The 22516-nt window shown below is 41.5% G+C and overlaps 1 protein-coding gene across 4 annotated transcripts in view; it reads right to left on the bottom strand.

The window, feature by feature from the left end:
• Positions 1 to 2235: 2235 nt before the first annotated feature.
• LOC136876530 (spermatogenesis-associated protein 20) overlaps positions 2236 to 22516 on the bottom strand; it is a 496029-nt gene continuing 475748 nt past the window's right edge. For all 4 annotated transcript variants that reach the window (XM_067150561.2, XM_067150558.2, XM_067150559.2 and 1 more), the window contains exon 12: positions 2236 to 5791. In XM_067150561.2, the coding sequence (XP_067006662.1) occupies positions 5528 to 5791 (264 nt within the window). In that variant the 3' untranslated portion in view covers positions 2236 to 5527. The remainder of the gene's footprint in view (positions 5792 to 22516) is intronic.

The raw sequence follows: 22516 nt of genomic DNA, 5'->3' as shown, positions 1-22516 counted from the left end.
CTTTACATCCTTACTACAACCCCTAAACACCCTCATAACCATGTGCAGAGATCTGTACCCTTTATTTACAATCCCATTTATGTGATTACCCCAATGAAAATATTTCCTTATATTAACACCTAGATACTTACAATGAACCCCAAAAGGAACTTTCACCCCATCAACGCAGTAATTAAAACTCAGAGGACTTTTCCTATTTGTGAAACTCATAACCTGACTTTTAACCCTGTTTATCAACATACCATAGCCTGCTGTCCATCTCACAACATTATCGACGTCACGTTGCAGTTGCTCACAATCTTGTAACTTATTTACTACTCTATAGAAAATAACATCATCCGCAAAAAGCCTTACCTCTGATTCCACTCCTTTACTCATATCATTTAGATATATAAGAAACATAAAGGTCCAATAATACTGCCTTGGGGAATTCCCCTCTTAATTATTACAGGCTCAGATAAAGCTTCGCCTACTCTGATTCTCTGAGATCTATTTTCTAGAAATATAGCAACCCATTCAGTCGCTCTTTTGTCTAGTCCAATTGCACTCATTTTTACCAGTAGTCTCCCATGATCCACCCTATCAAATGTTTTTGACAGGTCAATCGCGATATAGTCCATTTGACCTCCTGAATCCAAGATATCTGCTATATCTTGCTGGAATCCTACAAGTTGAGCTTCAGTGGAATAACCTTTCTAAAACCGAACTGCCTTCTATCGAACCAGTTATTAATTTTGCAAACATGTCTAATATAATCAGAAAGAATGCCTTCCCAACGCTTACATATAATGTTCGTCAAACTTACTGGCCTGTAATTTTCAGCTTTATGTCTATCACCCTTTCCTTTATACACAGGGGCTACTATAGCAACTCTCCAATCATCTGGTATAGCTCCTTCGACCAAACAATAATCAAATAAGTACTTCAGATATGGTACTATATCCCAACCCATTGTCTTTAGTATATCCCCACAAATCTTATCATTTCCAGCTGCTTTTCTAGTTTTCAACTTTTGTATCTTATTGTAAATGTCATTGTTATCATATGTAAATTTTAATACTTCTTTAGCATTAGTCTCCTCCTCTATATGGACATTATCCTTGTAACCAACAATCTTCACATACTGCTGACTGAATACTTCTGCCTTTTGAAGATCCTCACATACACACTCCTCTTGTTCATTAATTATTCCTGGAATGTCCTCCTTGGAACCTGTTACTGCCTTAAAATACCTATATATACCCTTCCATTTTTCACTAAAATTTGTATGACTGCCAATTATGCTTGCCATCATGTTATCTATCCTTAGCTGCCTTCTTTGCTAGATTCAATTTTCTAGTAAGTTCCTTCAATTTCTCCTTACTTCCACAGCCATTTCTAACTCTATTTCTTTCCAGTCTGCATGCCACTTGATCAAAAATCGTAACAAGTAAAATTGGTTAGCAGTCTTTGCGTTTGTTCAAACCATACCGAACGAAAGTTCAAGCTTCACATCACCCGCATCTGAAAGTGTTCAGTGGAACTCCTATAATACATTTAAGTAAGCAAGTTCCGTTAAAATTCACAACGCTTGTCCATATTTCGCTACGTACTGTTTTGGATTGGTTCATGTTCAGGCCTGAGAATCGATATATAAACTTCTGGACATTCTCATATGTATATATCACCTTAGAATTTACGGTGTTATTCATTGTTCTGTATGTAATTTTATCAAAGTTTGCTTTATTGTTATTTATGTTAAGGACTTTCAGACATCTACCCTTACCTTCCATGCTTCTTTTAAGCCCTGTCATAAGCCCTGTCATTTTTCCGTCAATAATGCAGATATCTGCTAATACACACATCTGAACAAAGGTCTAAATGCCCAGAACAATTATATTATCTGTATTGCAGCCCCGATAGTCAAGTAAGGCAGTTTTCCATAACATGTGTTTGCCGATATGACAAATATCAACAGCAAAGGAAGGTGCTGACTTATGAAGGTAGGTAAGGGTTATTCTGCCCGAAGGCAGGTCCGAACCTCCGCAGAGGTGTTCCTGAGCCGGAGTTTACGTGCGGTAGGGTGGCCAGTTCCTTTCCGCTCCCTCAACCCCCTCAATTGTTATAGTAGACAAAGCCACCCAGCGTAATCGTAATAGACTTTACGCATCTTGCAATTATACCTAGGTACTTCCATCGATTTCATTTAACTGGAAAAAATTGCAATGTGTTTTAAGACAATAAAAACAAACTGAAGAAATGAAAGAAAAATTTATTGCCATATTCCTATAAAAATGCACACTTTTTCAATATTGTTTACCTACTACTATGATTCTGGTAAAAAAATTGAACATTGTTTTAAAGGAAAATACTTGACAAACACTTGTAGTGCATTTAAAACGCCATACTACAATGAACAAGAAGCCATGCTAGTACACCTAGAATAAGAACCTGATAAAAAATTTAATAAATACTCTTCCTATATACGGATTTCAACAACAAAATCCTTCTTCTTCTATATCCCTAATAAAAATATAAACACAACAGCATTATTTACATACAATAAATACCATTTAATTTTTCTTAAATATATGTATCAATATACTAATTATTATAATTATAAATATAACATCAATATGCTTCAAACAACATGAAGAATTATTTATCTCCACTGAAACATATTTTTGATCAACTAAGCGTTTTCTTCAAATCTCAACAACAATTTATGCACTGCATTGGAAATTGGGTTTGTCAATCTTATACAAATCCTTTATATTGTCATTTATATTCTTTTAAGTTCTGAGAACATATTTTTATTTACTTATTTCAGCCTCATATGCAGTCTTGGACCAAGATTCAATTGTATCTACTAAGTGCTTGCATAATAACTATATACGAAGATACTTTGTGGGTAGTATTGTACTAAACAGGCAATGCTGAAAATAAAACAAGAAATGTATTCTAGAAGAACCACATGCATAGGAACATCAGGCCAGAGATTCACATTAGGAACAATGACAAACAATAAACAAGCTGTGCTTTTCAAATTAGAGGTCCATCCAATATAAAAAAGTCTCCATACTTAAAAACCACATACAAATAAAGGAAATATGCATCAGAACAATTCCCTTATTATGAAATATCAATTTAGTATTCATCAGTTCATTCATAGCTGCTGCTGAACTAATTCCACTATACACCTACATTTTAGTAACATATGATATACCATGATTATTGGGTTCATATCATCTACAATTTCAAAACCCTGTTATTTTCACATATATATAAAGAGACCACAAGAAAATTGGGGATTCCTCTAAGTTTCCTATCTATCATGAAAACTGGAAGCACAGATATACTGTGTCTTCAAATGTATACCAAAATACTATACCTACGAGCAATTTCTGTGTGTTACTCTTTATAAAATACCACATTCTAGAAAAAAGGACAGCCGAAAACTGAACTCAGTCTTTGCAAGAGTAAGCACTTTCCAGCAGGCAGCTTGGAAATATACCCTTTCCTTACAGCACAAAGGAATTCATTGCTTGCCATATTTCATACAAGTACTAAAACTACATACACTCATCGTTTATTCTTCCTAACAGCCAAGTCTAACATTACAATGGTTCATAAATAGCAGCAGTTCAATATCCCTGGTCCCAAAGTGGACAAAAATGAACTATTATGTAACAAACTAAGAGGGTCAAATGCAATACAAAACAGTAAGAACTGAACATAATATGTACAGTTTCAATAAATGTTACATTAACTTTGTGGATGTGAATCCTTTTAAATTCAATTAATTGGTTACAAGTAACATAGATTGAAAATGAGGTTCATCCCTGATAAAAGTACAATATAAATTTTAAATAACGTTCATACTCTGCAAATTAAAATCTACATACAGAACCAAGAACAATTCAAATTTTAATAAATGATGTAGAATTTAGAAGTAGAATCAAAATCTCTCACAACACAGAAATAGGCAGTATTTTGTACAGAACAAAGATACCGTTCTTGTGTTACAAAAGTGACAGGAATCAAAAGACAGAATAAAGCTGAGTTGATGATAAAGTCACCGTTTTAGAAAACAGAAAAACAATTACACGGATAAAGATCAATAAGAAGACTAGAGATTAAGAAGTGCAGAATAAGCAGTATGGATGGTTATAGTGCTGTAGAGAGTAAACATTTGACAACATAGAATTATTAGAAGACAAAGGTTCTTACTGCCAATCCTTCATGAAGAGTGAATGTAAAAAGGAATTAATTTGTTTCTGAAAGCAACTAATGCTGTTCAACCAGGTAACCAGAAGAATACGATCAAGTTTTTCACTCAGATTCTAGAGGCACACACAAAAATTTGTCCAAGTATGATGATAGATTATAACATAAGTCAAAGCACATGCCGTTATCTATTATCACGTACGACATTCCTTAAAATAAAGGTTACAGCAACTATGAAATTGGATAAGAAGGCAATGGTCTGCTTAATCTACATGCAGAAACAGTAAAACATGTTCAATAATCTCTCACAGATATTGTGTATCCGACCTACGATGAACATTTAAACAGGATATAAGCAAGGTAAATTCCTAGTTTTGGTGCATCTGTGAGGTGGTGAGTAGAAACACATTAAATACTGACAAAGTTAAAGAACTATGTAAACACTATCCTACTTTTAATGAAAACTACGTCACAGAGCAGTCCTAGGTCTAACTTACTGAAACGAATTCCTCCAATCACATTCAAAGGATTTGTGACTCTAAAACTAATGTTGGTATTTTAATTTTTGATTACTATGTCTTCAACCTAAGTCATGAATTTACCCAGATGCTGCAAACACCGACCACTAGGAAATTACTGGCACAATTTAGAAAATCCAAGTATGGTAAACAAAATTTAGGACTGCGATAGAAATTAATTTTGAGAATAATTTCATACAGATTATTAGAATAGAATAATTTCATACAGATTATTAGAATGTTAAATTTTAGAAAGTTTGTAATTCAGTTCAGTCTGAAGACACTCAAAACTGAACAAGAAATGATGCACTAAAAGTACAGACAACTGACATTTGAATGTTGCTAAGAATAACGCAAGACGATGAACTAGACAACAAGCAATAATTACAACAAACATCCTCCAAGAAATAAAATTATACCAAATTTCACTTCCACATCATATGTGGAAAAAGTCTTAGATTTATTGTCATACAAGAAAAAAGAACAGTAAATATTTCCAAACCTCGAAAGTAATCTGCTGTTATCTCTTACTAAAAAGGGACATTGACGTGCTCCAGAATGAAAACTGACATTCCCTCCGCAGCAAGACAACGAGATCGGGTGAAATCAAATGATTTAGCCACTAATACGTTTGCTTCGTCGAGCTACGGTAACAGCCAATGATCATATGAACTACTAGTTTGAGAGCCAATATTGCTGGAGGATACAGAGCATGTAAGCTGCACACAATGGCATATTTGCACTCGAGCATGGCTGAACGGCAGAGCCAGATGACTTCTCCCGCCGGTCGTTGAAAGAACTTTCTAATCTTTCTGGTCGAGAAGCGCAGCGAGATCTCCAGAGGTGTTGACGGGTAAGGAGCATGTTTGGTTCCTGCACACATAGGCAGCCGCACGTCCACCCAATGGTTTCATCCTCCGGATCACATCACATTTGCGATACAGGATACTCTCACCTGCATCGCGTCCGTCGGCCAGGGCTAGTACCCTCCCTGGGATGAGGCGTTCTTGCACCACAGCCAACAATGCAGCGGTATCCGCGTCCTCCATTCGTCCAGTCACGAACACCTGTAACAATGTGTTAATCATTTTTTTCCTTTTACAAGTTGTTTTTAGGTCACACAGACACAGGCAGGTTTTATGGCGACGGTGGGACAGGAAAGGGCTAGGAGTGAGAAGGAAACGGCCATGGCGTTAAGGTACAGCCCAGCATTTGCCTGGTGTGAAAATGGGAAACCACGGAAAACCATCTTCAGGGCTGTCGACAGTGGGATTCGAGCCCACTATTTCCCGAATACTGGATACTGGCCGTGCTTAGGCGCCTGCAGCTACCGAGCTCGGTATGTGTTAATCAAAAGTCTTGGTGCCAATTCATAACCTACACAAGAATATATTCACGGCGGTAGACAATAGTGTGGTTATTAGTAGAGCTCGATTTTTAGGTATATAACACAAAAAATCATATATATAAATACACATGCTCAAATATGTACATAAACACACAAGAAAGTTTCCATTTTTTTAAATCGAAAATATCAAACTTCAGATCTATCAAATCATCACCGGAATGTGACACACGTAAAAGTATGTGTGCAATTTATTATAATTACTAGAGGACCCGTGCTGCTGATCAGCATTCGTTATAAATACGTCAGATAACACGTCTTATATGCTTGTCGTAGTCATGTTGGTTTGCCTCCCCTTTCCAATGGTTTAATGAACATTTAACAAGAAGCGCGTTATAGAATGCCGCAGTTCGCAGTCACAATTCATCCATTCTGACATCATTATGCCGTCTGCTTGGTAAAATCTATCCATATATTCGCTTTTTTACCCTGCAGTTATTGATGTAAAGCTTTCTATTGTGTCGCAGAAAGCAATGATAATTTTAATCGCATTTCTTCTATACAGAACGGTTGTCTTGTGAGCTCATAGGCTAGTCTCGAAGGAGCGTCTTCTGCCAGGCAGAGAACTTTAAGATATATGGCGTGCATTCTAGAGTAGCTAGGTTATCCTTCGATAAGTGTCCCCAGGTAATGTCTAAGACGTATGCCATGTACGTCGGACTGCCCCCCCCCCCCCCTTGGCAGCATGTACGTTATTAGGAACGCTCTGCCATCTGTTGAATATATTTGGAAGCAGGGAAAGTTTAGAGAATGAAGGAGTATTTAGTAGGGAATAGGATTCTTCCATGATCAGAGGAAGTGTATAATCTCTGGCTTGACAGGTAGTAATCAAACATGGCTGCATGAAATCACATTTTTAAGGATGAAAAATCACATATATCAGAATATTTGTGAAAGTGTTGGTTGCTTAGCAACCTGCTAAGTGCAGAATGTATTGAAAGTTAGGGTGAGCCTTCGCCTGCAATTACTGGAGTGATCATTTAATGATTTGATTTTATGATTACTCAAAGTTGGCTGAACTTAGAGATCTATCAGTATCTCATGATTCACCAGCGGCTAATTCCGGAGAGAATAAAACAAAAATGAAGCAAATAGGTGCATTAGAACGGACGGACGGACGGATTTGCCAAAGCTGGTTTTAGTAAACTCTTTTAATATTAGATTTGATGAAGGCATACTTTGATTGTTTGTGGAGTTGGGTCACCCTCTCGGTTACTCTGAAACGAGTCAATGCTTCTAATGCTGCATAAGCAGAACTGAGCAATTGCGATGAGAGACACAATCATATCATCGGTGAAGAAATAATACTTCTTATCACAATGCTCTTCATATCCATTATTATCCTTAAGACGTCATGCCTCCCAGCCACATATGGACATTCAGCCCGTCAGAACAATGTTCGTTGCGTTCATTTTCCTATGCTGAAGTGTAAAGGAAAATGGACAATACAGTGAGTAAACACGACATGCACACATACATTCCTACAGTGCGGTACGGTAAGGTTCATTTTCTTTTACTCTCATACACAAGAAAATGAACACAACGGAAATTGTTCTGATGGTCTGCATATCCTGGGAGGCGCGACCAGTCTTAAGGAAGATAAATGAATAGGAAGAGCATTGTGACACACCAGGTTTTGATTCTTCAACGACGATATGCTGGTATATTTCCTGAGATGATGCAAGATCACGTGATACTAGTGATTCTCCTGATTTACCTTTTTCGTTCTTCTTTCTTTGACCATTCAGTTGCTGCTTTTCCACCCTTGCTATTTCTTTAATGTCGCACCGACACAAGTCTTACGGTGACGATGGGAGAAGAAAAGGCTAGGATTGGGAAGGAAGCGACCGTAGTCTTAATTAAGGAACAGTCACAGCATTTGGCTGGTGAAACAAAACCATCTTCAACACCGCCAACTGTGGAGTTCGAACCAACCATCTCCGGAATGAAAGCGGACAGCGACGTGAGGGTCATTCAGCAGCTGGGTGCAAGCTGTTACAACTCATCTTGAATCGCGCGAAGTTCGGAAATGGTAAGAGTGAAGGGTAGTGACTCCATTCATTTACGTCAATATGCAATTGAATTCAAGGATGTGTTTACAACTGATGGCATAACACTTTCAAATACGGCGAGTGAAATATGTTATCATATGGAGTAACTCATGGGCTGTCCTACTCGTGATGTGGAGTAACTGATGAACTTTGCTACTGGTGCTATTGTTTGTTTGAAGTTCCAGTAGTATAAGTTACGGGTTCGGCAGCCGCCGCCGTCGCCGCAAGCCCCTCTGCAGAGGCCTCAGCCGCCTCCACCTCCACACGCCCCTCCGCAGAGGCCTCCTCCGCCTCCACCTCCACACGCTCTCGGGAGAGGGCTCCGCCGCATTGACTGCGCTGGCAAAGACCGCGAGCCTAACCTCACATCCGCCATCTTGGAGGGGCTTAACCTAACTTTTTATGCGTAAGAGAGCTAGCCTAACCTCATGGAGGGGCCTAACCGCAGTTTTACGGCCGGATGCCCTTCCTGACGCCTAAGAGAGCGAGCTTAACATCACATCCGCTATCTTGGAGGGGACTTGCCTCAGTTTTACAGCCGGATGCCCTTCCTGACGCCTAAGGGAGCGAGCCTAACCCCACATCCGCTATCTTAGCGGGCTTAAGCTTTTTAGGCGCAAGACAGCAAACCTAACCTCATGGAAGGTCCTGACGTCAGTTTTACGGCCGGATGCCCTTCCCGATGCTATCTTGAGTAGTAGGGGAATGGTTATTTTCAAGATGTTATTTGAGTAGTAGAGCAATGGAGATTAGCGTAAGAGAGCACACCTAACCTCATGCAGGAACCGGATGCCTTTCCCAACGCCAATTGCACAACATGGCGGCTATACACAGCTCCTTATGAGATAGCTTAAGGGTGTTGCGCTAGATGGCGGCTGCTTTTAGGAGACCGTCAAGGGCGCTTGCGCAAGATGGCAGCTATAGGTGGGCTCTTAGGAGGCGGCTTAAGGGGCTTGCACAAGATGGCTGCTATACACAGACACTTATGAGACTCCCTAGGGATGCTTGCGCAAGATGGCAGCTATCCAATTCCACAAGATGGCGACTATACATAGCTCCTTATGAGACGGCCTAGCGGTGCTCGCATAAGATGGCTGCTATACACAGACTTTTATGAGACTCTCTAGGGACGCTTGCGCAAGATGGCGGCTATCTAATTCTACAAGATGGAGGCTATACACAGCTCATTATGAGACGGCCTAGGGGTGCTTGCGCAAGATGGCGGTCGCAAGATGGCTGCTATACATAGGCTCTTATGAGACGCTTTAGGGCTGCTTGAGCAAGATGGCGGCTATACATAGCTTCTTATGGGACGGCTGAAGGGTGCTTGTACAAGATGGCTGCTATACATAGGCTCTTATGAGACGCCCTAGGGCTGGATGGCGGCTATCCAATTCCATAAGATGGCGGCTATACATAGCTCCTTATGAGACGACCTAGGGGTGCTCGCACAAAATGGCTTCTATACATAGGCTCTTATGAGACGCCTTAGGGATGCGTAGAAGCTACTGCGCAAGATAGCGGCTGATGTTATGAAGATCCTTATGCATGCAGTGGAGGGCAATTTGAAATTCTACGCACTCTTCAAAGCCATGTGCTTTTTGACATCGGCCATCTGTAATCAACAAAGCATCGTGCTGCCATCTTCAGCTATTAATTTTGAAATGTGTTGGCGGCAATGTCGGCGTATTTTTTCGACAGTTGCTATCTTCAATCAACAGAGCATCACGCTGCCATCTTTAGCTACTACCTTTGAAATGTGATGGCGGGCAATTTCTACGTGGTTTCGACAGCTGCCAGCCGCCATCTTTAAACAACATCGCATCGTGCTGCTATCTTTACGGCACTAAACCTCATCGTGGTGGAGGGTAATTCAAAAAATACTACGTGCTTTTTTGACAGCTCCCGTCTTTAATCAACAGGGCATCGTGCTGCTATCTTTACAGCACTAAACCTCATACCTTTGAAATATGGTGGCGGATAATTAAAAAATTCTACGTGCTTTTTGACAGCTGTCGGCGGCCATCGTTAAACAATGGCGGCTATACATAGGCTGTTAAGACATCCTCCTCATCATCATCATCCTCCTCCTCCACCCTCTCCTCCTCCTCCTGTCAAGGCATAGCTTTATCGAAAATGCATCGCGAAGGGAAGAGTTTGCACGTGTTGCAGCGATAACATCAGTATGCATGTTTAAACTTGCAGATCACAAAAGAAGTGATTTAAACAGAACAAGGCTAGAATCAAACACTGTACTCGATGTAGTTAATGTCAACATGCGTACAGAACATTCTTTAATGTGTTCAGATCACTAAATAAGTGATTAAAACATAACAAGACTACAATCGAACACTGTACTCGATACAACATGTGTTCAGAACATGTCAGGGGATACCTTTGTTCAAAGAAGATCAGATTACAAAAGAAGTGATTGAAATATAACAAGACTAGAATCGAACACTGTACTCGATGTCGTTAACTTCAACATGTGATGAGAACATTGATTGATGTGTTCAAAACACTGAATAAGAGATTAGAACATAAGACTAGAATAGAACACGATACACGATGACGTTACTTATAACATGTGTTCAAAACATGTCAGGGGATACCTTTGTTCTAAGAAGATGGATTCGAACAGAGGAAAAAATAAGACTAGAATTCTGAACAGCTTGTGCAAGATAGCGGCTGTTATAACGTCCTCCTCCGCTTCCCGCTCGGTTAAGGCATATCTCTATCGAACATAAAACGCAATCTTATGCATAAGGCAGTGCACATACTGCGTAGCCAACTTCCTCGGTAAACGATAATATGAAGACAACAAAAGTACAACTTCAAATGATTTGCCTTCTATCATTTGCCTTGTGCGAAAATAAAAACTACAGAAAAACCATACTGCGTAGCCAACTCGCTCGGTAACGATAATATGAATATATCAAACGTACAACTTCAAATGATTAGCCTTCTATCATTTGTCTTGAGCGAAAATTTAAAAAGTACAGAACAAAACCCATACTGCGTAGAAAACTCGCTCGGTAAATGATAATCTGATTTTGTTGTAACAGAAAAAACATACATTCAAACCCTGTTTTCTTATCGCAAACACGGAAAGTGAAATTAAACAGAACGCCTAGTGCTATAGGAAATACATTGGTTACATTTAAGCCCCCTAGCAATCGAACAAGTTGTCGCATAAACATGTAACATGAAATATCAGTTCGAAAACATATTGTTTCAATCTGTTGGCATGGGTTACAAGCATGTAGTTTGTGCAGGAGAAGGCTACTATGAAAAATGCTGAACCGAAAAATAATTGTGCTACACACAAAATAGAGAATAGAACCTAAGGGTTCTATCTTGTCAGAAGGGCAAAAGGATGAAAGGACTCTTCCTCCTCCTCGTCCTCCTATCCGCGTCCTCCTCCCCTTACTCCTCCTCCTATCCGCGTCCACCTCCTCGTAGGGATGAAATGCTCCTCCTCCTCTACCTCACCGCGACCTCCTCCTCCTAGAAGGAGTTAGCTGAAGTTGGTACATTTTTAACAGCAGCAACACCCTCATCGATTGTTATCAGCAAGAACGTTTCTACTTTGTTAAGTGTAGCAAATTAATCTCTATTGATAAATAGTTTTGTGTTCAGAACCGAAGAAATTCATGCCACACATAACAGAGAATGGAACCCAGGGGTCACGTCTTATCCAGAATTACGTAATAAAGAATTAAATCCCCGACGTATTATTTGTGCAATGAGTTGCGTTTTCCTAAGAGAAATCAGTATCTGCTGGATAGTTTTTAGTGTTTGGATTACTGAACTTTTCAAGATGGCAGCATCGAGGTTAGCGATGTTCTGTTGTTGGATTTTAAATTCCGCGCTACGACGTGCATGAGGTGGCAGCCTTGAGGTTTAGCGCCGTGAAGATGGCAGCAGTGAGGTTAGTGATGTTCTATTGTCCTTAAAAGAGAGGTTAGGGTCCGTCAAGATGACAGCTGTCAAAAAACCACGTGGCTTTGTTTACAAACAAGAGCACGTGGTCGTGACGTCACGGTCACGTGGTATGCTATGTCAACACGCGAAGTTTGAAATTCACGCCCACGTGGTAAGAACTCGTCAAAAAGCACAAAGATTATAAATTCTGTGCTCTACGTCGTTACGAGCAGCATTAAGAACAGCTATGTTTAAAAATCTTGTGAACATAGCAGTAGTAAGATTAACGATGTTAAAAAGCGTGTACAACACATCACCTACCGATTATGCATTCATCGACTATCGTACTAAACTTATTCCGCTAGAGTGTACAACAAATGCATATGTGTGTGTGTGTGTGTGTGTGTGTGTGTGTGTGCTGCTATCTTAGCATGACCTATGTGCGCTAAGCACAAAGAATAGCTATGTTTAAAAGCGTGAACACATCATCTATCGATAATACACGCAAAGACTATCGTACTAAACTTCTTTCCGCTAGAGCGTGTAGCAATCACATGTGTGTGCTGCTAACTTAGCATGACCTACGTGCACGAACTTAAAGCACAAAGAATAGCTATGTTTAAAAGCGTGTACACATCACCTATCGATGATGCACGTGTCGACTATCGTACTAAACTTCTTCCGCTATAGCGTGCAAAATCGCATGTGCGTACTGCTATCTTAGCATGACCTATGTGCACGAACATAAAGCACAAAGAAAAGCTATGTTTAAAAATTCTCTGAACATAGCAGCAGTAAGAATAACGATGTTCAAAAGCGTGTACACATCACCTATCGATGATGCATACATCGACTATTGTTCTAAACTTCTTCCGCTAGCGTGTACAACGATCGCATGTGTATGTGCAGCTATCTTAGCATGACCTATGTACACAGCAACTTAAAGCACAAAGAATAGCTATGTTTAACAATCTTGTGAACATAGCAGCAGTAAGAATAGCGATGTTTAAAAGCGTTTACACATCACCTATCGGTTTTGCATACATCGACTGCATACAACGTGACCGTGATGTCACGACCACGTGCTCTTGTTTGTAAACAAAGCCACCTGCTTTACTGACAGCTGTCATCTTGACGGACACTAACCTCACTTTTAAGGACAACAGAGCATCGCTAACCTCACTGCTGCCACTTTCACGGCGCTAAACCTCAAGGCTGCAACCTCATGCACGTCATAGCGCGGAATTTAAAATACAACAACAGAACATCGCTAACAACACTGCTGCCATCTTCAAACGTTCAGTGTTCCAAACACTGAAAACTATCCAGCAGATACTGATTTCTGTTACGAAAACGCAACTCATTGCACCACTACTAGGTCGGGGATTTTATTCTTTACTAGGCAATTCTGATAACACGTAACCCTTGGGTTCCATTCCCTGTTATGTGTGGCATGAATTTCTTCGGTTCTGAACATAAAACTATTTACCACTAGAGGTTAATTTGCTACACTTAACAAAGTAGAAGCGTTCTTGCTGATAACAATCGATGAGGGTGTTGCTGCTGTTAAAAATGTACCAACTTCAGCTCATTCCTTCTAGGAGGAGGAGGTCGCGGTGAGGTAGAGGAGGAAGAGCCCTTTATCCCTAGGAAGAGGAGGAGGTTGAGGAACAGGTGGAGGAGGAAGAGGAAGAGTCCTTTAATCCCTTTGCCCTTCTGCTAAGATAGAACCCTTAGGTTCTATTCTCTATTTTATGTGTAGCACAATTATTTTTCGGTTCAGCATTTTGCATAGTAGCCTTCTCCTGCACAAGCTACATGCTTGTAATCCATGCTAACAGATTAAAATACAGTAATACGTTTCCGAACCGAAATTTCAAGTTACATGTTTATCCGATAATTTGTTCGACTGCTAGTGACTTAAATGTAAGCAGTGCATTTCTTATAGCATTCGCGCTCTGTTTAATTTTATTTTCCGCATGAGCTACATGCTTGTAACCCATGCCAACAGATTGAAACAATATATTTCCGAACGGATCTTTCATGTTACATGTTTATGCGATAACTTGTTCGACTGCTAGGGGGCTTTAATATAACCAACGTATTTCTTATAGCACTAGGCGTTCTGTTTAATTTCACTTTCCGTGTTTGCGATAAGAGAACAGGGTTTGAATGTATGTTTTTTCTATTGTAACTAAATCAGATTATCATTTACCGAGCGAGTTTTCTACGCAGTATGGGTTTTGTTCTGTACTTTTTTAATTTTCGCACAAGACAAATGATAGAAGGCAAATCATTTGAAGTTGTACTTTGTTGTCTTCATATTATCGTTTACCGAGCAAGTTGGCTACGCAGTATGTGCACTGCCTTATGCATAAGATCGCGTTGCATGTTCGATAGACATATGCCTTAACCGTGCGGGAAGCGGAGGAGGACGTTATAACAGCCGATATCTTGCACAAGCTGTTCAGAATTCTAGTTTTATTTTTTCCTCTGTTCGAATCCATCTTCTTAGAACAAAGGTATCCCCTGACATGTTCTGAACACATGTTATAAGTAACGTCATCGTGTATCGTGTTCTATTCTAGTCTTATGTTCTAATCTCTTATTCAGTGTTTTGAACACATCAATCAATGTTCTCATCACATGTTGAAGTTAACGACATCGAGTACAGTGTTCGATTCTAGTCTTGTTATGTTTCAATCTCTTCTTTTGTAATCTGATCTTCTTAGAACAAAGGTATCCCCTGACATGTTCTGAACACATGTTGTATCGAGTACAGTGTTCGATTGTTGCCTTGTTATGTATTAATCACTTCTTTTGTGATCTGCAAGTCTAAACATGCATTCTGATGTTATCGCTGCAACACGTGCACACTCTTGCCTTCGCGATGCATGTTCGATAAAGCTATGCCTTGACAGAGGAGGAGCAGGCGGAGGAGGTGGAGGAGTAAGAGGAGGAGGATGATGAGGAGGAGGTCTTAACACCCTATGTATAGTGCCATTGTTTAAAGATGGCCGCTGACAGCTGTCAAAAAAGCACGTAGAATTTTTCAAATTACCCGCCACCACATTTCAAAGGTATGAGGTTTAGCGTTGTAAAGATAGCAGCACGATGCTCTGATGATTAAAGATGGGAGCTGTCAAAAAAGCACGTAGAATTTTTCGAATTACCCTCTACCACGATGAGGTTTAGTGCCGTAAAGATAGCAGCACGATGCGTTGTTGTTTAAAGATGGCGGCTGGCAGCTCTCAAATCCACGTAAAAATTGCCCGCCACCACATTTCAAAGGTAGTAGCTAAAGATGGCAGCGTGATGCGCTGCTGATTAAAGATGGCCGCTGTCAAAAAAGCATGTAGAATTTGCCCGCTACCACGTACCTAAGGTAGTAGCTAAAAATGGCAGCACGGTGCTCTGTTAATTCAAATAAGCAGCTGTCGAAAAGATCACGTGGACGTTGCCGCCACCACATTTCAAAGGTAATAGCTAACGATGGCAGCACGATGCTTTACTGATTAAAGATGGCCGCTGTCAAAAAGCGCGTGGCTTTGATGAGCGCGTAGAATTTCAAATTGCCCTCCACCACATGCATAAGGAGCTTAGTAACAGCAGCCGCTATCTTGCGCAGTAGCCTATACGCATCCCTAGGAAGTCTCATAAGAGCCTATGTATATCAGCCATTTTGTGCGAGCACCCCTAGGTCGTCTCACAAGGGGCTGTGTATAGCCACCATCTTGTAGAATTAGATAGCCGCCATCTTGCGCAAGTGTTCATAGGGAGTCTCATAAGTGCCTATGTATATCAGCCATTTTGTGCGAGCACCCCTAGGTCGTCTCACAAGGGGCTGTGTATAGCCACCATCTTGTAGAATTAGATAGCCGCCATCTTGCGCAAGTGTTCCTAGGGAGTCTCATAAGAGTCGATATATAGCAGGCATCTTGTGCGAGCACCCCTAGGCCGTCTCATAAGGAGCTATGTATAGCCGCCATCTTGTGGAATTGGATAGCCGCCATCTTGCCCAAGCATCCTTAGGGCATCTCATAAGAGTCTATGTATAGCAGCCATCTTGTGCAAGCGCCCTTCAGCCGTCTCATAAGAAGCTATGTATAGCCGCCGTCATGCGCAAGCATCCCTAAGGAGTCCCATAATAGCCTATGTATAGCCGCTATCTTGCGCAAGCGCCCTTGACCGTCTCCTAAGCGCAGCCGCCATCTTGCGCAAGCACCCTTAAGCTGTCAAATAAGGAACTGTGTATAGCCGCCATCTTGTGCAATTGGCGTCGGGAAGGGCATCCGGCCGTAAAACTGAGGTTAGACTCCTCCATGAGGTTAGGCTAGCGCTCTTACGCATAAAAAGTTAGGTTAAGCCTCTCCAAGATGGCGGATGTGAGGTTAGGCTCGCGCTCTTAGCCAGCGCAGTCAATGCGGCGGAACCCTCTCCCGAGAGCCTGTGGAGGTGGAGGCCTCTGCGGAGGGGCCTGCGGCGGCGGCGGCGGCTGCCGAACCCGTAACTTATACTGCTAAACTCATGCTCAGAAATTAAGGATAATGCGGATATATGGTGAAACAACGCTACGGTGGGCAGTTTGCGGTTTTAAATCACCTCGGGGTATGACCATGTTGTGATTTGACCCGCGGTCGTCGCACGGTGGCACTGGCAGCAGTTCAAATACGCAGAGGTGTGTTGGTGCATGTCAGAGTACGGTACAGCGAATAAGTGTGCAGATGTTTTCAGACATGCTAATGGTGACTGGTGAAAATGGCTCAACGAACACATACTGATGACGTTATGAGGGGTAGAATAATAGGGCGGTAGGTGGCTTGTCAAACACAGCAGGTCGTAGCACGGGCCCTCCGTGTTCCAAAAGTGTAATCTCAATATTATGGCAACGTTTCCAGGAGACAGGAAACGTGTCCAGGCGTTACAGTACGTGACGTCCGCAGTGTACAACACCACAAGAAGACCGATCATCAGTGCCCGCAGACGGCCACGGAGTACTGCAGGTAGCCTTGCTCGGGACCTTGCCACAGCTACTGGAACACTTGTCTCCAGACACACAGTCTACAGACAACTGAACAGACATGGCGTATTCGCCCGGAGACCTGCAAGGTGCATTCAACTGACCCCTGTTCACAGGAGAGCCCGTAAAGCCTGGTGTCAAGAACACAGTACATGGTCACTGGAACAGTGGTCCCAGGTTATGTTCGCGGACGAGTCCAGGTATAGTCTGAATAGTGATTCTCGCCGGGTTTTCATCTGGCGTGAACCAGGAACCAGATACCAACCCCGTAATGTCCTTGAAAGGGACCTGTGTGGAGGTATTGGTTTGATGGTACGGGGTGGGATTACGATTGGTGCACGTACACGCCTGCATGTCTTTGACAGAGGAACTGTAACAGGTCAGGTGTGTAGGGACGTCATTTTGCACCAGTATGTACGCCTTTTCAGGGGTGCAGCGGGTCTCACCTTCCTCCTGATGGATGATAACGGACGGCCCCACCGAGCTGCCATCGTGGAGGAGTACCGTGAAACAGAAGATATCCGGCAAATGGAGTGGCCTGCATGTTCTCCAGACCTAAACCCCATCGAGCACGTCTGGGATGCTCTCGGTCGACGTATCGCTGCACGTCTTCAAACCCCTAGGACACTTCAGGAGCTCCGACAGGCACTGTGCAAGAATTTGAGGCTATACCCCAGCAGCTGCTCGACCACCTGGTGCAGAGTATGCCAAACCGTTGTGCGGCCTGTGTACGTGTGCATGGTGATCATGTCCCATATTGATGTCGGGGTACATCAGCAGGAAACAGTGGCGTTTTGTAGCACATGTGTTTTGGGACGGTTTTCTCAACTTATCACCAATACCGTGGACTTACAGATATGTTTCGTTTGTGTTCACTATGTGCCTATGCTATTTGCGCCAGTTTTGTGTAGTGCCACCTTGTGTGGCACCACAATATGCAATTATACTTAATTTATGAGCATGAGTGTAGTTCCCTTCCGTGATGTCGGACGAAGCTGTACCTCCCTTGGTCCAGTCCTCTGAGATGAGCTCCAGAGATGGGAATAGTCTGTTCAATACCTGTGATATTTGTGGAAAAGCTTTTAAGTCTATTGTCATGCACGTCAGTAAAACTCTTCCATATGATTATCATAGGAACACAGTATCAAAATACAAAAGCTCCAATCAAAGCTTTCAATGTGTAGACGAGTGTCGACGGATACATGATCAAGTTCCTGATGTAGCGCAAACTCGCAGCAATACTTCACCCTGTGTATAGGATGATAAATGAGGTATTATGAAGGAATTTGAGAGAAAATTTACGGGTATCATACGTAACAGTATTATTGCGTCTTTTGAATAAGCGTGTGCTGAGCTAACAGAATTCTTGGTTGAATCTATCAGTTCACTTCCGGGTCCAAAATATCCGGCTGTTTCTTATCACAATGCGAGAAAGAAACAGCAGGCAGGCCATACTACAGCCTACTCAAAGTCAAAAACCCTGTGAGACGTACAAAGCGGAATAGAGGGAAAGCAGCACCAACAGATGAAGAGAAGAAACTACCAATACGATCTAGCACAGTATCATTATTTTAATCAAAGGGGAAGATTTGTTCGTAATGTTATAAAAAATGTTGTATGTAATGTTAAAAAAAAATTAGTAAGCAATGTAAAATTTCCATTTCCTCAGGGTTCGAGCACTGTCAAAATTTATTTGGAAACGAAAATCCATTAACACACCTCCAGTCTGCATATCCGATAGGGACCGATGAGGATTACAGACTACGAAGTAAATTCAGCTCTTGCCCGTGTAAGATCTATGCTGAAGCCGGTTCAGATGGTGCTATTGTTAGAGCTCTGAAGGATCTGAAAGCAACAAGAGTACAGTACCTCTTGGTAAATGCTATGGTTAAATTCAAGAAATGTCAAAAAGTATGCAAATCAGCTAGGGCAATACTTATTCACAAGGGAGGGTGTGAAGAAGATATATCTCAATGGAGACCTATTTCCATATTTTCAATGCTCTTTCTTTCTGAGCTGGTTATCGTCCATGTTTTACTTCCATACAATGACACGCTCCACATGAAAGTCTTTAGGGACATCTAATTCCTATACCAATGTTTAAAGTGAGAAAATTTATTTTCAAAAGAAAGTTCTTCCTTGCGTGTGCTAGTCTGCACTTTATGTCCTCCTTACTTCTGCCATCGTTAGTTATTTAAATACCCACGTAACAATATTCATCTACTTCCTTTAAGATTTCATTTCCTGCATCACCTGCCTTCGTTCGACTGTATTCCATTACTTTTGTTTTCGATTAATTTATTTTCATCTTGTACTCCTTACCCAAGACTTCGTCCATACTATTCAACAAATTCTCCAGATCTTCTGCAGTCTCAGATAAAATAACAATATCATCGGCAAATTTCAAGGTTTTGATTTCCTCTCCTTGGATTGTAATTCCCTTTCCAAATTCCTCTTTTATTTCCTTTACTGCCTTTCCTTTCTGTATTGCTGCTTCTTTTTCAAAACCCTCGATTCTTATCACTGCAGACTGATTTTATACAGATTGTAGATAATTCTTCGTTCTCGGTATCTGATCCCATCACCTTCAGAATCTGAAATAGCTTGGTCCAGTGAACATTATCGAATGCCTTTTCTAGATTTACAAACGTCATGTATGCGGGCTTGTCCTTCTTAATTCGATCCTCTAAGATCAGACGTAAAGTTAGGATTGCTTCACGTGTCCTACATTTCTTCTGAAGCAAACCGATCTTCTTCCAACTCAGCTTCAAACTGTCTTCCCATTCTTCTGCAAATAATACGTGTTAAAATTTTGCAGGCATGAGAGAGTGAACTAATGGTGCGGTACTTTTCACACTTCTCAGCACCGGCTTTCTTGAGAATAGGTATAAAAACATTCTGCCGAAAATCAGATGGCACTTCTCCTGTCTCATTCATCTTATACCTTAAATAGAATAACCTTGCCATGCTGGTTTCTCCTAAGGCAGTCAGTAATTCAGAGGGAATGCCATAAATTCCAGATGCCTCCTTCCTAGTTGGATCTCTCTCAGCTTTGTCAAACTCTGACCTCAAAATTGGGCCTCCCATTTCATCTGCATCAACAGCCTCTTCTTGTTCCAGAACCAAATCATCTACATCTTTACCTTGATACAACTGATAGATATGTTCTCACCCTCTTTCTGCTTTGCCTGCTTTCCCTAGAAGTGGCTTTCCATCTGAGTTCTTAATATTCATACATCCAGATTTCCTTTCTCCAAAGGTTTCCTTGATTTTCCTGTATGCCGTATCTACCTTTCCTTGGACCATACAACCTTCGACATCCTTGCACTTCTCATTCAGCCATTCTTCCTCAGCCAACTTGCATTTTATATCCACTTCATTCTTTAATCACCTGTATTCATTTCTGCCTTCTTCATTTTTAGCATTCTTGTATTTTCGTCGCTCATCAATTAGGTCTAGTATATCCCGAGTTATCCACTGCTCCTTAGTTGATCTTTTCTTCCTTCCTAACATTTCTTCACCAGCCCTACTGACTTCATTTTTCATGACTATCCACTCTTCCCCTATTGCGTTTCCTTCATTCCAGTTAGTCCTTGTGTAGCATGTTCCTTGAAACAATACCTCACACTCTTTTCTTTCAACTTGTCTAGATCCCATTTCCTTGCAATCCTTCCTTTCTTCAATTTCTTCAACTTCAGATGACATTTCATGACCAACAAGTTGTAGTCAGAGTCCATATCTGCCCCTGGGAAAGTTCTGCAATCCAACACCTGGTTTCTGAATCTCTGCCTAATCATAATGAAGTCTATTTGATACCTTCTAGTGTCTCCAAATCTCGTCTACATATACAGCCGTCGTTTGTGTTGTTTGAACCAAGTGCAGAATTCAACCAGCCTCTTTCGTTCCTTTGTTACAATCCGAATTTTCATCCTGTATTACCTTCTCTTCCTTTTCCTACCAATGCATTCCAGTCTCCCATCACAATTAGATTATAATCACCTTTTACATATTGTATTCAATCTTCTATATCATATATTCTTTCGATTTCCTCATCATCCGCTGAACTAGTAGGCATATAGACCTACACTATTGTGGTGGGCATTGGTTTGGTGTCTGCCTTGATGACAATTATTTCACTATGCTGGTCGTAGTAGCTTACTCGCTGGCCTATTTTCTTATTAATTATTAAACCAACACCTGTATTTCCCCGGTTTGATTTTGTGTTGATAATTCTGTAGTCGCTTGACCAAACATGTTCTTCCTGCCAACGTACTTATTTCGCGGCAAGGTCACATGGTTCGCAGGGGAGGTAAAGCTACCTCTGGATTTTAAATATTAAGTTCGGTTGAAATATGTCCAGTGGTTTTGCATTTATATGAACTCAGACACCAAATCTAAAAATAAATCTGTACATGGCCATCTGAAATGAATATCTACAAGAAATTCACCAAAATTATTAATGTACGGGATTTTATGAATAAGGCTGTAGAAAGTACTGCCTTCTACAACTGATATTGCAAGGCAAGATAGAAGGCAAGAGAGGACCTGGTAAACCACCGATGACATGGCTCCAAAACATCAAAGACTGGACTTTTATCAACACCGAACAACTCTTCAAGTTACCTAAGAAACGGGCGCTTTCTCCAGAGTGATCGCCAACGTCTGGGGCACCGGATATGGTACTTGAAAAACAAGAAAAAAGAAGAAGAACGTTTCGTGCCCGTGCGACTGTTAGCCCTGTTGTAGCCCCTTTCGGTATTTCCTGGAAGGAATGAAGTCAGCCGGTGACATCACAGCCGGCCCGAGTGCTTTCGTCTGGTTTCTACGGGAACTTTCCAGAAGGCGAAACTCGAATGTTCCCATTCCGGCCGAGTCCACAAGTTTCTACAATAGTACTCCATCACGAGGACTATAACAGGAGGATACCTGCGAACTAGCGGGAGTTAGTGTCACTGTGTTGAGAGAATGCTGTTGTGTTGGGGTGTCGGGAGAGGTGGTGGTGGTGGTCATGCTGTGTTACAGTCGGCAGTTTCTCATGTGACCTCCGGTGAGGCCCGGTGCAGGTCTTTCGACTTGACAGCCTATAGGCGACCTGCGAATTGTCGACTGATGTGTTTTCAGTAGTCCAGTGTGTGGAGCAGTCAAAGTGATTGTTAGTTAATTGTGTTGAGTTGACTGTGTGGGTCATCGGCCTTGCCTGGAGTCAAGCCAAGTGTACAGTCGTCATGCTGCGTGACAGTCAATATACTTGTGTTCGAAATCCTCTGCATGTAGGTGCTACGTAAAGTGACGGTACGTGCGTAGCGAAGTCAAAGTAAAGGCCTGTAAATCAAGATTACAGAAGGGTCGCCTGTTCCAAGTAATGACTGTCAAGCTGGAGACCTGCTGTAAG

Source organism: Anabrus simplex, chromosome 6, assembly GCF_040414725.1.
Source record: "Anabrus simplex isolate iqAnaSimp1 chromosome 6, ASM4041472v1, whole genome shotgun sequence".
Classification (NCBI taxonomy): Eukaryota; Metazoa; Arthropoda; class Insecta; order Orthoptera; family Tettigoniidae; genus Anabrus; species Anabrus simplex.
The sequence above is the reverse complement of the archived record's forward strand: the minus strand, read 5'-3'. Positions and strand labels throughout refer to the sequence as shown.